The sequence below is a fragment of the Carassius carassius genome, chromosome 5, assembly GCF_963082965.1.
Source record: "Carassius carassius chromosome 5, fCarCar2.1, whole genome shotgun sequence".
NCBI classification, from domain to species: domain Eukaryota; kingdom Metazoa; phylum Chordata; class Actinopteri; order Cypriniformes; family Cyprinidae; genus Carassius; species Carassius carassius.
This window is the reverse complement of record NC_081759.1, coordinates 34,695,626-34,714,148: the sequence shown is the minus strand read 5'-3', so window position 1 is coordinate 34,714,148 and position 18,523 is coordinate 34,695,626. Positions and strand designations below refer to the sequence as shown.

The window sequence follows — 18,523 nt, the reverse complement described above, 5'->3', positions numbered from 1 at the left end:
CACGACATCTCAAGTCGTTTTTTTTTTCTTGCAGTTACGCTGTTTGCCTTTGAACGTCGCTGTGTTACCAATCTTGACGATTTCTGTCGAACCCCTCGACCGCCGTACATTGGCATTGTGGGTGAAGTAGTCCAGTAAATATTGCGACAGCTTGCAACGCATTCTTATTAAATGCACGAAGAACTACAATTACAGTGAGGCGCGAGGAGCAGCCAGCTTCAGTAAGTGCCTTATCTTAAAGCGACACAACCAAGGTTGCGTGAGGTTGGAAGCAGGGAGTAGCAGGGCTTAAGGTATGTAAATATGAACGTCTGGTCTGCTTGTTAAACATAAAATCTTAACAAATATTAGTGTCATCGTTAGAACTCGCTTACAAGCAATAAGGAATTTGCTTTTTCTTCGGCAGCTGTCGTTTCAAGATTTTGGTGGACTCTTTTGCTGTCTGTGAGCCGAGTGAGCTGCCTACCTAGACAGCATTTTGGGACATCTCATTTGCGTTTGACTGTTTTCCGAAATGCTGTCTAGGAAGGCGGCTCACAAGGTTTTAGACCCCAACCAACGTTAGCTTTATTGCTAGTGAACACGGAATTGCTGCTACTCGGGAATTGAAACAATCATCCAGTAAGTTACATTTAGAAACGAACCAGAAGGTTTGCAAACTCTGTTTAGTTAGAAAAATACAGTGAGATCGACGAAGGCCACCTGTAACGTAATGACACTTTAGTTTAAACTTGTGCAAAAAAGTGACACGAACACAGCAGCACATTCATCACCTGTCTGACTAACCTAGTCGATGTGAACATCAGTGGCAGCCTTTTGTGTGCTGATGCATGTAGTGTACTGTATATTAAAATAAGGTTTAGTTTTTTTGACTAACGTTACGTATATGCTTGAAAACCTAGTGTGCTGCCTGTCATTAGTGGTCAACCACTCATTAGTATTGCTTCTTGGGTTTTCAGACAGCATCATGTGGCAGTCATGTGTTTCAGAATTCCAGAAAAGCTTATGTTTTTACAACAATGTTCACCGCAGCACACACACTCAAACTGCAGGATTGACTTTGGACTAGAAGTGCTTTATATACTTAATCAATGGGTCAAAGGGGCAAATTGCAAGTGGAATCAAGCACTAAAAACACAGAGACTGACGACTAATACTCATGCATGAACATTTGTTTGGCTGCTCTAGTTGATTTCAAAATCGTTATTTTCTTAAAGTAAAAAAAATACTGTATCTTTTTTCCGATCTTATGCGCTTTTATTTATTTATTATTTTGTATTATTAATTTTAAACCAGAAAATAAGTGGAGAACTGGACCTTTGAGTGAAACTACAGACTTCTTTCTAGTAACATATGCTGGACTTCTTGAATCTTAAAAGTGACTACAAGCAATTCATCCAATCAACAACCAGATAGAAATAAGACGCTGCCCTTCATTTTTTACTTTTCGGTAACACGTTGTGCTTTGGAGCTTCCTCACAACATGAAAGAAAAGATCTGTCGCTACTTCCGTCTCTTTGTGACTTTAATGCACGTTCATGCTATTAATTTTTGGTATGATTTATCAATGTACATTATTCCATTATAAAGTAATTGTAATTCCTTGTTCCACCCTGAAAGCACTTTTTATGGCCATTGTCACCAATCCCTCATCTTTTGACCTTTTCTTTCCACTCACATTTTTGTCTTCTTGAACTTCTCGCTTTGCAAAATGTCACGTTATGGAAGTAAAACGGATTGCAAATTTTGTTCCATGACTTTAAAGTGGTTATTTCCAATTGAAGCATTTCTAAAATGGTTTGTCTAATTCTTGTTTGTCTAATTCACTGTTCACCTCCTTTTGTTTCCTGAAAACACTGATAGGCCTGGATTTGGCGGCCAGAAGGAAGGTGCAGCGTGGCATCCCTCTCCTCCTCTCATGTCCCCTCCCTGTGTGTCCTTGCATGTCAGTGCCCCCTCGTCATCCTCCCCGTGTCTCACCCTGCCAGCCCTCTGTGTTCCTCCCCCTCATGCTTGGGACAGACTGGCCTCACTGTCAGACCAATGACTGCCTGGATCATACTTCCTGTCAGCCTGGCTGCCTTCTCTATCACGGGGATATGGATAGTGTGAGTTTTAATATGCTGCAACCCATGATTTGAATCCATCTTAAAATGCATTAATTATAATTTGTTACATCAAAAAGTTTTTGCAAGTTGAAATCTGAGCTCCCCCCCCCCCAACATATACAAATTCAAATTTATCAAATTGCCAGCACTTACAATACAGTGTTGTTTTGCTGTGTCCTCAGATATGCTATGGCTGTAATGAACCAGCACGTTTGTCCTGTCGAAAACTGGTAAGTTGGGCTTGTTTCTCACAGGATGCGTTTACACGACAACTATGTACAACTAAGTTTTTCCCTTGCATTTTTAAAAAGTTTCAGGTATACACGACAACATTTTCAAACGATACCCATTTACACATATCCGCAAAAAAGGGCAAAAACACTGTATTACGTATGCCAGGCCCGTAGTTGGCACTGCCACCTTGTCAGAGGTGGGTAGTAACGAGTTACATTTACTTCGTCACATTTACTTGAGTAAATTTTTTGGGAAAAATCTGTACTTTTACTCCGTTACTGTGGCCGATGCTCCTCTCGTTACTTTTTCTTAATGCAATAAATTTTATAAATGCTTCAGTTTATTCCAAACGCGCTGTCTAATTTTCTCTGGACAATGAACGATGCCCATTCGCGAATTATTCATTCTTTTGAGTCCATTCTGTTCAAAGGCTTGATCAAACCAATTGGCAAAAGAGTGAATTGGTTCATGAATCAGTTTGAATGATTCGTTCAGTATCCTGCCGCACACGCTGAGCGTCTGAAGCACTTCACTCGGAGTTGTAATGTTTAAGAACATCAGCAGCGTTGAAAACGTGGCTGTGGAACTGCACTAAATTGAAAGCAAATCTGCAAAGGCTATTATTTGCTTGCGATGGAAATCCTTATTAGATGAACACCGCGTGTGCTGTCTACTGTTTAACAGGTAATAACTTGGGCTACATTCGATTACAGTACACGATAACACTGTGACATTAGTTTGTTGTACGTGTGTGGCTTATAACAGAGGGGAGTCAAATTGAATGCAGCTTCCAAAAGGCAAAAAATAGCCGATTGAGATTTTATTAATTTTAATACAATCACATCGGTGCGAGTACGTTCAGCAAGTCATATCATCAGCTGCTAAATTCAAGATCTGTGATCGCTTGCTGGCGCTGAGCCAGAGATAGATGCGTTTTTACAGCACTGTGCATTATAACCAATCATACAAGATTCTGTTGAGCTTTTGAATGCAATGGCCAATCAGAGGCGTTCTGATGAGTCATCGCTAAAATTTCCGGTGCTTCCTTCACTCGCTTGCTGACTGGAGACCTCTTTCTGGCGAATTCTCTCGTCAGAAACAACAAAGTGCAGATGTGTGTACGAATCTATAATTAAGATATTGATTTCATAGTGTTAACCGTTTCAGTGATTTTAATGGGAGTTTCTTAGAGTGATTGAACTCTAGACTGTCAGTGAAAATGATCTTTAATAATGTAAATGTTATTTGCTCTCTTTCTGAACAATGAAAGATTAGTAGCAGTTTTTATATCACATTAACTTTCAATGTTAAATTCACATTTAATATGAAGTCAGTCGTATTAAAAATGTTATGGCATGACACCTATATCTGTTACTTAAGTAAACAGACAGGGTTTTATAATTAATTACATAAATTGGAGTAAAGGCTGATGATATATATACATTTATACACGCACACATACATTACATACATTTTATCTATATATCTAAATAAAAATAGGCTCAGTATATATGACCCAAAGTAACTAGTAACTAACTACTTGAGTAGATTTTTTTTATCCGATACTCTTTTACTCTTAGTCAAGTAACTATTCAGACTAGTACTTTTACTTTTACTTGAGTAAATATTCCTAGAAGTACTTTTACTTGAGTACAGTTTTTGGGTACTCTACCCACCTCTGCACCTTGTTAGTAAACAGTGCCTGAAGAGAAGTCACCATTTTCAAAGATTACCATTTTGGGTGTTTACACGGAAAAGATAAATGTGGCATTTTTAAAAACATGTTTTCAAAAATATGCGTTTTCAGTCCCCAAACCGTATAAACGAACAGGGAAATGCATAAAAAGTTTCCCATTTTTTTGTCATGTAAATGGCCCCTCGGTCATGCTTATGTAATTTGATAATGCTGTTTTTTATGAAGGTCATACAATGTAACATGCACAGAGGAAACAGCTAAACTGGGCTTCCCAAAAACATGTTGCACCATTCAAGACATCCCCCTCATCAGGTAGACATGTGCAATTTGTTTGGAGCTCTTTCCCTTTATTTCTACTCTGTGTTCATTTCCAGTGTGATCTGACAGTGTCTTTGTCTTCACTTTGATTCAGTAAATGTGGATCTTTCCCTCCCGAGAGCTGTCTTTTCAGTCTCATTGGTAATGCGGGAGCTTTCATGGGTAAGACTGCTTGTTCTCATATTCCGCGTATTCTACACCGGCAGTGACATATCAAATAACAGAGAACAAATGCATGAATGGAAGCATACAGTGTGGCAGAGGTGTCACAAAAACAGATACCTGCATGAGATGACTTATTGCGTCATCTCGATTGGATGTTTTCCTGTGTCGCTTCATTATGTGTTGTGTTATGATGAGTGAGCTGATATGTTGCAATTGTGTGATTAGGGTTTTATTGTCCTTGTCTTGTTGAATGTTGGCTGTCCTCTGCTTCTATTTCTGTCGTGACATGAAATCAGGGGTGTTATTACAAACTTTTATACATCACACTATAACCTAAATAATAAATCTTATGAAAGGAAATAAAAACTAATAAGATTTGTGTAGGCAAAGTATTTGGACACTAAAGAAATGGTTAAAAAATGTGTGAATGCATTTGCATTATGGAACAAAACTGAAGTTCAACCTTCAGGTTTACAACATTGACATTCAAAAGTTTGGGACTTCTGAAAGAAAAAAAAACATCAAAATTTCATATTTTTCATTAAATATACAGTAAAATATAACGTTTTGAAATATGATCACATTTTAAAATAACTGTTTAATATATTTTAGAATTAATTTATTCCTGTGCTGGTAAATTGTCATGATCCTTCAGAAGTCATTATAAGATCATTCGATACAGTTAACCATTCAGTTTTACTGCACAAACTTCATGCATCTAATTTTTCTTCAAAATTTATTAGTCTTATTAACTCATATCTTTTATCTTGTTCACAAAGTGTAAGAATTGACCAATATAATTCCACCCCCTTACTATTATCAACTGGTGTTCCACAGGGTTCAATTTTAGGTCCAATTCTTTTTAGTTTATACATTAACGAGTTACCATCTTTGTGTAAGAACTGTGACACTTTGATGTATGCAGACGACAGTTATTTTGGCCTATGGAAAATCTGGAGAGGAAGTTGCCTCTAAACTAACTGAGGCCATGTCATCGATTTCAATCTGGCTTGAACAATCCTGTCTGCAATTGAATATATCTAAAACAGTTAACATGTTTTTTTCTAAAAACAATATAAATATAGAACCTGAAATTTTTATATCTGGAGAAAGGTTACAGGTAGTCACAGAATATAAATATTTAGGATTATATATAGATTCAAATCTCAATTTCAAAACTAAAAAAAAGTTAGTAATAGGATTAAGTTCAGTCTAGCAAATTTCAGATTCATTAGAGATTTCCTTTCAACAGAAGCTGCTAAATTATATTTCTTTTCCATGATTTTATCCCACATAACTTATTGTTTAATAAGCTGGTCCAATACTCACTCTACAAGAATAAAACCATTAGAAAGATTATACAAACAAGCATTAAAAATACTGGATAAAAAAACCATACAACTACCTCCACTGTAGAATTCTGAGGAAATATCAGTTACTTACCTGGGATAATCTAATTAAATTCAAAAACATTTGTTTAATTTATAAAATTAGATATGGCTTAACACCTCCTCCACTATGTGATTTTATACATTTTAGATCCAGTGAGGTTAGGGTAACTAGAGGGGCAGTGAGGGAAGACTGCATCATACCCGGAGAAAAACAGCTTTTGGTCAGGCCGTCTTCTCCGTAAGAGCAGTTCAGCAATGGAACACAGTGCCGGCAACCATTAGAGTCCTTATCATTCTTTTCATTCAAAAAGAATGCAAAAAAATATTTGTAGAGAGCCAAACTTGTGGGCACTAATGCTTTTATGTGTGTATTTAAATATCATATCATTTTTATATGAATTGTATATATATTTTTTTTTTGTGTGATTTTGTACTTTTGATTATTTTTAAAGGTTGCCTTGTTTAAATCTGGCTGGGGGACTACCGATGAAAATTAGCACTTTTTAGCTAACTCGGGTACATTTACATTGTTTTAATGTTTATTAATGTACACTGTCCCCTTTCAAATAAAGAAATAACATAACATAACACAATGTGTTGGTTTGGTGCTCAAGAAGCATTTCTTTTCATTATCAATATTGAAAACAAATTTGGTGCTAAACCATTTATAGGATTCTTAGATGAAAAGAATGTTCGAAATAACAGATTATTGTTGAAATCGAATGTTTTGTATCATTAAAAATTATTAGTGTCATATTTGATAAATGTAATTATTTTTTAAGACTTTTTTTATGTATTTGGATACTTTCAAACTAAAGTGGATTATGAAAAAAGTTCTAGCATCAGCTTTTTGTAGATGCTACTTGATTTTATATTTTGTTATCTAATGAAATGAAATCCTTAGTGTCCAAATGTTATACACTGTTAAACAAAAAATGAACAGAAATGAAACGAAAAGGAACTTTGTAACCACAAGTTGCATTCTTGTGAAATTTCCTGGTTGCTTTAGTGTTCCTGTTCTGTTTTTATGTGTAGTGGTGTTGGTGTGTCTGTTACGTTATGCTCAGATCATCGAGCACAGGAACCACTGCTGGCTCAACACCAGTGGACTTGTGTCTGGATGCACTAATGCTGTGGGACTGGTCATGGTGGGCAACTTCCAGGTCAGTCACACAATTTGGCCTAAACACAGTTCCATGTATGATTATCATCTGATAAACACATCTCATAGTAGCTCATAATAGACTGCCCTACTCCCCATTCACATCATTCACAAGCATTTGGGCATCTGTTGTGCTGCATGAGAAGATATTAAGGGCTGACGCTTCACCCTTAGACTTTTCACCGGCCATAAATTCAGTGCATCAGACTGATCCGTTGATCAACATCAGAGTGTTTCAGAGAGGCTGATGTTCTCAAAGTGATTAGTATTGATCCATTCATGCAACCATCTCATTCTTTTAGAGGGCATTTTGCTCCCTTAACTTTAATAGCAGTTCCATCCGTATGCTGAGTGTGCAATAGGGAAGTTTCTTGTTGTAGGAAGACAAAGTTTGCAGTGTTTTTCAGTCCACTTTTTCTTGGTTAGATGTCACAAGTCAAGATGTCATCATGTTTCAAAGTCGTTGTTTTGTATTTTCAGTGCTTTGATTTATTATTATTTTAATAGCACTCTACTGCTTTTCGACTAGGTGGACCACGCTAAAACACTTCACTATGTAGGTGCGGGCGCCGCCTTCCCAGCAGGCATTCTGTTCGTGTGTTTGCAGTGTTTGCTGACCTACCGGGTGGCTGTCACAGCTCTGGACTACTGGATGGCTCATGTGCGGGTGGCACTGGCTACTGGTGCTCTCATCACACTGGTTCTCAGTATCCTTCCTTGTCGAGTATGACTGGAAAATTATGAATAAGTGTGTGTATATAATTTTTCTTTATATGGATTGCTTATTTGTCTTGTTTATTTAAATAATGCCACTTATGTGTGCAATTGAAAGGTAATGTTCACTCAAAATGAAAACTTCTTTATCCTCATGTCATTCCAAACTGGATGACATTCTTTCTTCTGAGGAATTGTTCTGGTTGCTCTTTTCTACCTTTAGGCATTTAAAAGGGACAGTTCACCAAAAACTTTTTTTTGTACTCCGTGTAATGGAAGCCAAAACTGTTTGAGTATCAGTATCTTCTTTTCTATTCCAATGAAGAAAGAAAGAGTAGTTTGGAACAACATAAAAATGAGTAAATGATGACCGAACTTTCCTTTTTGTTAAAATATTCCATTAAGATTAAAAAAGGACACAAATGCATCTATATGACTTATGCGATGTGTTTTAAGTCATACAATAGCTTTGTTTGAGGAACATACAAATATGAAGTGATACAGATGATATGTTTAAATTAGTGGTGGTCATAGATTAATTTTTTTAATCTAGATTAATCTCACTGTGATCTTGAAATTAATCTAGATTAAAATGGCTCATTCGAATTCTGCCGACAGCATTCAGAATATGTGTGTTACCCAAATAAAATTGACAAACAGTAAGTCTTTGAAAAGGGGTTTATCAAGCTAGGTGGTGCATTAGAAAAGGGGCTCATCTCCTGTTTCCAAAATGCATCACAAAGTGCTTGAAAAAGTGGGCCCTGTTTGAAATTGTTTAATTTGTATGTTCGTTTATTTTTATTTATTTGTGCTATTTACACAACGTTTTTTTTTTTTTTCAAGTTTGTAGGGCACAAGGTACAGAAAGAAAATAATTAAATGTAAAATAGCACTGGATAGTCTTCAATGTAAAAATGAAATATACAATCAAACCTACATTTATTCAGACACCTTCAACATTTCTGACATTATTACAGTTTTGCTGTATATATCAAAAATTATATCTGGTGTCTGAATAATTTTTGGTTTGACTGTTAAAACTACAAAGTAATTCAGTCAAGAGCAGTGAGTGATTTTCATTTTCTTGGATTAACATTACAGCAGCCAGTAGCTAAATTAGGCGCGGTCACTTTAAGAGACGATGAACGCATCCCATTTTTTTCCTCAACTGTTTACTTTTACTTAAGAAATAACTGACAGTTTTTTCGAGCATAATTTCCAAGGTGGATATTTTGACATATTTTGTATGTATTTGTCGGCACAAGAGTAAAAATAAGCAAATTCGATGTTCAAGTTTGAGACGCCTTTCTCTGCGTGAGCCCTGAACACCAGAACACCTCGAGTACTGAATTGGGCTCTTTCACATCTTTTTGTTTGTTCAAACTGTGATTTGTATTCATTCGTTCAAGTGCAGGAGGGACTTCACGGAAAAAATTCTGAGAAGAGAGCTCGGTTCAGTGTCGCTGTCCATGATACGCGGCTCTCTCTCTCTCGTGCGCACCGAACACAGCGCGCGAGTAACCAGCTACTCTGTTCAGCTTTCCTGCGTCTTTTTTTTGGATGCTTTAATGTTTAAATCGACAAGCGGTAAGGCTTAAAAACACGTGAAAAAGATAAGCTTTCGTGACTATGCGCAGCAGTGGCCCGTCAACTGTCCTGAGCATCTTTTTAGGCTGGCCTCAGCCAGTCGGTTATATAAAATATCAAGGTGAAAGTCATCATAGCTTGCTTAGTATAGACCCAGCTCCCAACCCAACTTTGAGAATAGATTAACGGCGATATTTTTTTTTATCGCCCGAAACCACTAGTTTAACTATTCTGTCATCTGTGACCTAATCATTGAGTCATTGAGTTGAACTCAAGAACCAGATCAGTCGAATTAAGAGTTTCGTTTTATTAAATGGATCCGCAGATTAATTGAAAATATCCAAACGAAAGAACAAAATCTGATAATCCATCGTACTTTGATGTACATCTCAATATTGAAGCCAAGATCTGTTACTATCTTAAATTCAAGCTATTGTATGGTTCCAAAAGACTTACAGTATATGTATGGTTTTTAGGGATTGGTTTTATGATACTGTTATATACGGAAGCTACTCATTCATCATCATTGCATGGAAAAGAACAATGATATCTAAAAATACACCTTTTGTTTTCTTAATATAAATTCTACAGGATTTAACGACATGAGGATAAGTAAATGATGACAGAATTGCCATTTTTGGTGAACTATCCCATTAACACCAGCTGTTTAAATAAAAAAGCATGACAAAATCAGTGCAAGGTAAGGTGTAGCACTGAGCTTTTATCTGTTTCTCTTCCTGCTGAGGTTATGGTCACAATCATGAAGCCCCTGACTCATATAATAGTGGAGGTATAATCTAATTTCTTTGGTGTAAATGTTGCTGAGGAGATGGATGAGCCCTGCTGGAGTCTCCCGGCCTTCCTGCTTTATCGCTGCTGTGTTCATCAATGATTTATGAATATTTTTTTCTCCAACTGGAGGAAAAGGGGTGGCTAGCTAAAGGGTTGCTGGGTGATGTAACTATGAGAGCAGCTAATTAACCAGTATCTCCATATAAATAATCCATGGCTTTAAGTAAGTTAAAGGGATAGTTCACCCAAAAATGAAAACTCATCATTAACTCACCCTTAAGTTGTTCCAAACCTTGGTAACCAAGTCCTAATTAGGACTTTTGGCATGTTTGCACCCTGGGACATGAGAATTATGTTAGATATAGGTACAAATTTTGGTGGGAATAAATCAGCTTCTACTTCAGACTAACCCAGGAGGAGCTACAATGTAGCATAAGTGGACACTGATTAACTGAATGTATGCCATACTGGCAAATTCTGACACCGGCTATTTTAAAAGAGCTGTGTTCTGCTCAGTGATCCACTTCTCTTTTAAAAACGCACTCGTGAACTTCCCTAAGCACTTCCCCTTGGGGGAATCCCCGCTGCCATTTTGAAGTGCGTTCCACTGTGGGAAATGGACGAGGGAAGTTCATATGGACAGACGGACCCTCCACCCCTCAATTTTGACTGAGGGAGTGAGTGTGCTTCATTCACACCACTCTATAGACCACAATGCAACACGATTATGATGTCATCGCAGATTGCATTTAATTTATACCCACCCCAAACAACTCTAAAACAGCCCAAGCATATCTATATACAGATGGAATGCTGCACCAAACAAATATGCAAGGGGAAAAATTTAAACCAATAAACCAACTCCATGGTGGATTCTAAGTGATCAAGGGCTCAGGACGTTCCGATTCAGCCAATTCCAAGGGTTCAGTAGTGGGCACTCATGAAACATAATCAATGATGTACATCTGAGTAAACGAGATGGAGGGCATTAAAGAAATGGACTGGAAAGAAGCTTCATACTTACTGTGAACACCTCTATTGATTTGAATAGCCTTACTTTAGAATGGAGACCAGCTTACCCACATTCTTCAAACTGGAAAGAATCTCATGCAGGTTTGGAACAACTTGAAAGCTGAATAATGTTCATTTCTGAGTGAACTGTACCTTTAATTCCAAAGTGGGCCACGGTGCCTTGTAAGCTTTCATTTTTGAAGACATTTGAATCCTTAATGGTTCCTCTCAGGTGGGATATTCTTCATCCATGAGAGCTTTGTTTTACAACATGCAGCAGCCATCTGTGAGTGGGTCTTCACTGTAGTCATCCTCGTGTTCTACGGGACTTTCACCTATGAGTTCGGCACCGTCACCACCGAGACCATGTTGGCCGGCCTCCAGCTGAACCTCTTGCACGGACCCGGCGTCATGATCGGAGACGATGTCCAAGCAGACACCCTGGTAGGTGCCACCACAAAGGGTTTGAAATCTCCCGGAGGAAGCAGCACCTCCACCCATCTGAACAGCACTCCTGAGAACATAGCAATGCTTTAAACACATCAGCACACATGGTCACATATTGCCAGGTGGGAAGCCTCACGATGGGGCATCCTGCGTTTAACACCACACTTAGGCTGAGATCAAAGTCATTTAGAGAAACCGTCCAGTCTGGAGTCGAGGCAGGTTTACAGGTGTGACTGATTTCAGATAGTAAGTTTCGTCTGATAAATTTCTTTTTTTTTTAAATCCTGTTATGCCTTGCGAGAAGCTTCTGTTGGGTTGTTTGTACGTGAGAAGGACAGAATGAGCATTTGTTTTAAGGAACAGGGATTTTAGCTCCACTTTAAGGTTTGTTGTTAGCACAGATCAAATGGTTTGTGAGGTTAGAATTGTTGCACTGGGTGAAGGGGTACATTTTTACTGTTACGTTTGCACAACTGGTTCAGGGGTATCTCTTTTAGAGCTTGCTACTGTTTACCCACACACATTGTTGCAAATGGATGATTTACACATAACACAAGGAATGAACTTTGAAGAGTAAAGTTCTTTTCACTTTTATTTGGAATTGCAGACTATCGGGATCAGAGTATTATCATTTTTGTAACATGAATGTCTAAGATACGAATCAAACTATAACCTTTGAGCGCCTTTTATTTTGGAATTGGAAAAAAAAGTACATTTGAATTGAAATCTAACTTATGAATTTACATCTCATTCACCATTTTTATTTAATTTTTTGGTATTGGTGGCCTTTTTAATGATGCAGTGGGTAAATGTGTTTGCAATGCTGGCTTGCTTCTGTTCTGTTTCATGCTTGTTTTTAGTCTCTGGTGAGGTGGGTTTTGTTTTTCATTTTCGAGCAGGAGGAAATGATGTAAAGTGACACCAGCTCTATCCTTGCCTTCCTGGTCAGTCGATTAGTTGTAGAATAAGTATATTCATACTGACTGTAAATGTACCTTTTTATATATATTTTTTTTAATATTTTTTTTCCTCTGTCAAGGCCGGGCCATAAAAACAACTCGAAAAATGCCACATCTATTAATTGTTTTACATTGTAATTTTACTTGCATTTCTTTGCAGATTATTTTGTCTAGTTACATAGTGACATAACTAACATAACTTTTTTTGTTGTTTTTTTACATAAGCAGCACATCAGTTTTTGTTTAACTCTGTTGCCAAAGGATGCATTTTAAAATATGTACTATATGCCTTTGATTCATAGATTTTTTTGTGTGTGTAGCAGGACATATAGCCACTGAGAAAATGACAGTACTGCAATATAAACAATTTTTTTAATGATTATATGAATGAAACTGATTGGTCTCCAGGCTGGAACCTAGGAAACCATCTTTAAACTTTCTAAGGGTTGAGTGGTTATGGTGGCCTTAATGTTTCTGTAGTATTTTTGTCAATCAAAGGGTCCACACTGCTTTTAAAGTGACTCCAGATTTATTGTGCTTTAACATTTATATTTTACACAGAAATGTGCCAGGTATTGTCTGTTTGCTGTCCTTCAATGGGACGGATGCATTTCATGTCAGTGATTAGACTGTACATTTAGATGTGGTCTCTAGGCATAATACATGTTTATCTCTGTTGACTCCACTCATGCAAGGGAATATTCACAGGGCTGCACTGTACAACTGAAACCATCCATTTAATGTAATAATAGTTGCTCATTACAAAATACATTCAGCTCAAACCAAACTGCATATAGAGGTACAGTAACATAACGGGTCAAGCTTAAACAAACACAAAAGGGCATAAAATCTAAAATGAACCTAAAGTCAATGTTGATGTCATTCCTCATTAAATTGACATTTTTGCCATATTCCAGTTACAATTGGTATAAATTACCTGCAATATTTGTCAATGCATCTTATATGATCCGAATAGCAGATCAGTCATTTATAGGTCACCTAAGAGCAAAAGGTTGAGTAAGGATTGTTTATTGATTATTTATGTTACAATTTGAACTGACTATTTTGAACACATAAGGCTTGGTCAAAGAATTTAAAGTCACAAGAAAACACTGTCAGATATTTTCATTGATGTTTCTTTCTTGATGTTACAAGGTTGATGATTCAGCAGTTGTCTGGATAGAAGTTATTTTTCTGATGCCTTTAAATGATGTAATCAAAGTATTTTTTATCAACACAGTGCGTCTGTTAAGAACACAACAATGACGCGAGGTTCACACTCCAAAATCGAAATAAAAACAATGCAGAGAATATTTTTCTTTTATACATTACTTCTGTAAATAAGATCTATGGATAATTTCAGTTTTTATTTGACAGAGGTTTATATTGGATTACCAAAATGTCTGATGGAAAATAAACAAGTGTATCTGTACGTCTGTCTGTGATCATTTAAAGACAAATTCAACACTTGAAATAATACAAACTGTGTTAGAAAAGCTCACTTTTTATTTAAAAATATGGAAAAGACAGTTTAACATTTTACGAATTCAGAGAGTGTTTTTGCTCCATCATTAGTCAGTACAAGCATGTTGAATCATTGCAATAATTTACACACCTAAAAATCACATTTTTCATGAGGTAGAGGTCTACCGTTTTACATAAGGAGGGTTTCATTTCTTAACTGGGAAAGTCACGCCTACAGTGACAAGTGTGCCACTGTACATCCTAGGAATTATTGTATTAACTATGGCATCGCTTATCAGCACAATTTTTTTTCAGTACTTAAAAGGCAAGAAATCTCTTCAGGGAATAAAATGAATGAATATGAAATCATAGAGCGAACAAACACAATTTCACACTAAAACAAAAAACAACTGCTTTATTTAAAAGGTTTAATGAAATCAGAAAGGTCTATAGGGCTATGTTACAGTTCCATACAAACAGTTCTCAGTGCATAGCCAAACAAAGCAGTCTTAAAAGTGATACCATTAAAAACTTTGTTTTCAAGTACACACAAACGCAATCATTTCAAAGCCTAGTCCCTGCGCAGTAAACTCTCACTTCCAACAAACTGAAAGTTGAAACCATATTAAAGTCTTGAAGGTGCTGAGGTCATGTGTACATGGCTCCATGTAGATCCTCTAGTCGGTGTTCTCTTTGCCTTCTCCGTTCCTGTAAACACAAACAAACACACTAAATGCTCAGATATATTCTTAAGGGGTCACAGAAGAAGAAGAATGACATTAAACAGATCTTAAGTCTTACCTTGTCTTTTTTAAACTCCTCATAGTCTGGATTGTCAGTGGGTAGTTCAAGTCGACACAAGGGACATGAATTGGTCTGTAATGTTATGTAGAAACACTTATGATTATACCAAACGTGAAATATTATCCACATAGCCAAGTTCAGGGCTAGTAAGATTCTTTCGTGTTTCTGAAAGAAGTCTCTTATGCTCACCAAGGCTGCATTTATTTAACGAAAATACAGTACTATTGTTAAATTATATTATAATTTAAAGTAAGTGTTTTCGGTTTAAATATAATTCAAGATTGCATCTAGTCTAGTGACGGCAAAGCTGAATTATTCCAGTCGTCAGTGTCACATGATCCTTCAGAAATCATTCCAATATAGTGATTTTCTGCTTAAAAAAATATTCAGAATTGTTATCAGTGTTGAAAACTGTTGTGCTGCTCAATATTTTTTGTGGAAACTGTGACAGGTTTTCTTCAGGATTTGATTGAGAGAGTTTGATAAACACGGTTAACAATACAACACAAATGAAACACTATTTTGCTTACAGGAGGATCATAGAGAAAATAAAACCTCTAAACATACCTTACTGAGCCAAGGCATGATGCATCCCGTGTGGAACAGATGTTTACAGGGCATCTCTCTCACAGTCTCTTGCTCTTCAAACTCCAGCAAACACACCGGACACTTTAGTGCTTTATCTGTCAAATGAAACATGAAGAATGACAGTCATGGACACCAATGATTCAAGACATTATAATTCAATCAAACTCACTGCCAGTGCCAAATTGTTACCAATTATCCCGTTGCAATAATGTCCTCTATGAATGTGTTTGTAGATGATTACGAATGTGTAGTGCGTAACCTGCTTGTTCAGGGGAGATGATGACCACAGGAAGACTCTGAACCACAGCTTTGGCTGCAGGAGGCGGGAGTCGCTGGTCCCAATCCGACAAATCAAATGAACCGGAGTCTATGTCAAGACCCTGCATCAGAGACCTATAGCAGCATGGTTGTTAAAAAACGGTTAGCAAAATCATTACATTCTTATCCAAATAGCTGACAAAACTATAAATATACTAATACTAGATCATACAAATACTAATTAACTACTATTATGCTTATGTTGTTGTGTAACAGAACATAATTAAGCCCTTCAACAGTAATATTCATAAGTTGGTCTAGGTGGCACTGTCGTGTAAGTTACCTGGCGAGCTCCAGCAGGGCGTTCTGTCGGTACTGTTCTTCTGGATTCGTGGGCTCACAGTCATGCTCATCAAAATATGAGGCCATTTTCTACTTCACCTGATAATAAACACATAGACCATCTGGATGACATTTAACAGAGTGTTTGTGGAAACCTGAAGGTTCAGGATCGGTTCAAACAATGAATTTGCAAGTTCACTCTCATATAAAAATAGCCTGGAGAATTGAGTTTAAGCCACTATCATTTATAACTAATGTTACACTGATCCAACAAAGTGACGATTTCACGATGATGCTAACGTTATTATATTTACTACATTTAAACTGCTTAACTTACTATTCAAGAGCAGACATTGTCAAAATGTTAGGTAACAGTTATACTCTTTCTATTCTCAGACTTACTGACAGGCAGAGACTTCATATTAGTTGGGCATAAAGCTGCGTTAATGTTTGGATTTGAGCTTTTCACAGATCCAGCGTCTTTGAAAAGATATTTGCTACTGAAAACAATATCCACTGCTAGCTGGCTAGCATAACAATTCAAAGTTCTAATTTACCAAACACCAATATATCTCAAAAAGTATGTACTAACCTTATTCGTCTAAATGTTTAAACAAATATATTAATATATAGAAATAAACGAAATTCGACCTACTGTAAATTCACCCACAGTTATGAAATTGCTAATCATCAGAATGGAAACTTGTTTCACTGCACTGTCAGCGCGAACACAGCAACTCTATCGCGATATTTACGAAAGGACTGGAGTTGCCAGAGTGTGGTTAAAAAAAATCCACCAGCATTGTTATTGTAATTGTTAGTTTTAAATAAGATACATCAGATGTACGTCACTGGTAATTATATAAATGTTTATTTTTAATTAGGAAATAAACTTAGCAACACATATAGATTTGATTAAAAAGCTTTGCATTGTGCACAAACAAAACTACATCTCTTCAGGTTTCTAGTCCTGAAGACGGTTAGTGGGTGTGTGTGGTTGCCATGACGCCGTGGGCCATGGATGTTTACATGTCAACCAATTTCTGCTGACCAAACCAGTTTCTAGAGAAAACTTTGAGTGGATACACGTTGACGTAAGTGTAAAAAAATATTTAAAAACCCGGCCAGTGTTTGAGAGTTCTGAAAGCTAAAAAGCAAAAACTTATTCAATTACTGTTAATTCAGTGAGAGCTACGAATATAACCATGCTGCACTATGTGTGTAACGTTAGTTTTTCTTCCCAGCAAGAGGAAAAAGTATCTGTAATTTTACTGTTAAAAACTATAAATGTACATATTAATTAACATAAGTAAATACAGATATGTGAGATATGCAGCTTTGCATTATCCTCATATGAAATCTGTGAAGTCTTGTAGTTTATTGTTAAATTACTAAGAGGCAAACTCCCAATAATATCTGACAGAGATCATGATATAATCTAACATTTATTATACTTTATGAGATTCTTTAAGAGTCGCTGGTGTTTGTTGGGGACCCTTTCTGCTGCATTTCCTAGGAAAACATGTACCCAACAACTCCCCCCTTAAAACTGGCAACTTTAATTTAAACTCATATGCTTTAGATTCCAAAGAGCTGAATTCTATATTTCATTCTCATGCAGAGATGAATTTTCTAATTTTAGAACAATGATGGAAAACAACAGATCTGTAGAAAACGCTGATGAGCTGCTCTCCGTAGGTCAGAAACCATCGAGATTTCCCTTTCATGCTTACCCTGTTTCTGCTGTAGTACAAACTGCTGTATATCACTTTTCTTCTCAGATGTGGATGAGGAGGTTGATGTTTATGGGTTTATACCTCTGGCATTGTCCCATGACCACTGTGATGTACTACTGGACGTAATAGACACACAACTGAGTCATCTACTGGTCAAGCACTTAGAGTCTGATGAAATATTGATAAGCATGGTGTAATAAAAAGCGGGAAGTCGTGGCCTAATGGTTAGAGAGTCGGACTCCCAATCGAAAGGTTGTGAGTTCGAGTCCCGGGCTGGCAGGAATTGTGGGTGGGGGGAGTGCATGTACAGTTCTCTCTCCACCTTCAATACCATGACTTAGGTGCCCTTGAGCAAGGCATTGAACCCCCAACTGCTCCCTGGGTGCTGCAGCATACATGGCTGCCCACTGCTCCGGGTGTGTGCTCACAGTGTGTGTGTGTGTGTGTTCACTGCTCTGTGTGTGTGCATTTCGGATGGGTTAAATGCAGAGCACAAATTCTGAGTATGGGTCACCATACTTGGCTGAATGTCATGTCACTTTCACTTTCACATATTTTTGTCATAGCCAGAGTAGAATTTTGTCCCGATTTTGTATTCCATCAACAGATCCACAGCCAAAGCCGGATGCATGGAGCAAACGCCAAGAGATTTGAATGTCCTTTCTTGGGTAAGCATGAACCATTTTTCTGCAATAATAATCATATCAAATTTTTAGTACCTTTTTTTTAATTTCCTATGTATTTACT

The 18,523-nt window shown here is 37.0% G+C and overlaps 2 protein-coding genes and 1 long non-coding RNA gene across 5 annotated transcripts; 2 read left to right on the top strand and 1 right to left on the bottom strand.

The window, feature by feature from the left end:
- Positions 1–131: 131 nt before the first annotated feature.
- LOC132141406 (transmembrane protein 150A-like) lies at positions 132–11,853 on the top strand. 2 transcript variants are annotated; one of them, XM_059550875.1, is made up of 8 exons: positions 132–293; positions 1,864–2,108; positions 2,291–2,338; positions 4,264–4,350; positions 4,451–4,518; positions 6,948–7,075; positions 7,604–7,781; positions 11,411–11,853. In XM_059550875.1, the coding sequence occupies exons 2-8, from the start codon at positions 2,044–2,046 to the stop codon at positions 11,713–11,715; spliced, it is 879 nt and encodes a 292-aa protein (XP_059406858.1). In that variant the 5' UTR covers positions 132–293; positions 1,864–2,043; the 3' UTR covers positions 11,716–11,853. The 2 variants fall into 2 exon arrangements, with proteins under 2 accessions (XP_059406858.1, XP_059406860.1); XM_059550877.1 differs by lacking the exon at positions 132–293 and adding an exon at positions 434–621.
- A 1,865-nt stretch (positions 11,854–13,718) lies between these two features.
- Positions 13,719–16,830, bottom strand: LOC132141405 (E3 ubiquitin-protein ligase RNF181). Of its 2 annotated transcripts, none has more exons than XM_059550873.1 (6): positions 16,696–16,830; positions 16,042–16,139; positions 15,700–15,833; positions 15,420–15,535; positions 14,850–14,924; positions 13,719–14,756 (listed from the first exon to the last, which is right to left on the bottom strand). In XM_059550873.1, exons 2-6 carry the CDS (start codon positions 16,125–16,127, stop codon positions 14,697–14,699), a joined length of 471 nt encoding a protein of 156 aa, XP_059406856.1. In that variant the 5' UTR covers positions 16,128–16,139; positions 16,696–16,830; the 3' UTR covers positions 13,719–14,696. The 2 variants fall into 2 exon arrangements, with proteins under 2 accessions (XP_059406856.1, XP_059406857.1); XM_059550874.1 differs by having other exon boundaries at positions 16,711–16,729.
- A 50-nt stretch (positions 16,831–16,880) lies between these two features.
- Positions 16,881–18,510, top strand: LOC132140443 (uncharacterized). Its single transcript, XR_009433810.1, has 4 exons — positions 16,881–17,134; positions 17,683–17,738; positions 17,822–17,928; positions 18,384–18,510. It is a non-coding gene; the product is annotated as an uncharacterized LOC132140443 (long non-coding RNA).
- Positions 18,511–18,523: the final 13 nt, after the last annotated feature.

Bases quoted from the DNA above. Each gene is read 5' to 3' on its own strand.
- LOC132141406 (XM_059550875.1), top strand. From the start codon at position 2,044: ATGACTGCCTGGATCATACTTCCTGTCAGCCTGGCTGCCTTCTCTATC. The intron at 7,076-7,603 runs GTCAGTCACACA...CTTTTCGACTAG, and splicing joins TCATGGTGGGCAACTTCCAG to GTGGACCACGCTAAAACACT. The intron at 7,782-11,410 runs GTATCCTTCCTT...GGTTCCTCTCAG, and splicing joins TCTCATCACACTGGTTCTCA to GTGGGATATTCTTCATCCAT.
- LOC132141405 (XM_059550873.1), bottom strand. From the start codon at position 16,127: ATGGCCTCATATTTTGATGAGCATGACTGTGAGCCCACGAATCCAGAA. The intron at 15,536-15,699 runs GTTACGCACTAC...TTCATTTGACAG, and splicing joins CATCTCCCCTGAACAAGCAG to ATAAAGCACTAAAGTGTCCG. The intron at 14,925-15,419 runs GTATGTTTAGAG...ATAACATTACAG, and splicing joins TCATGCCTTGGCTCAGTAAG to ACCAATTCATGTCCCTTGTG.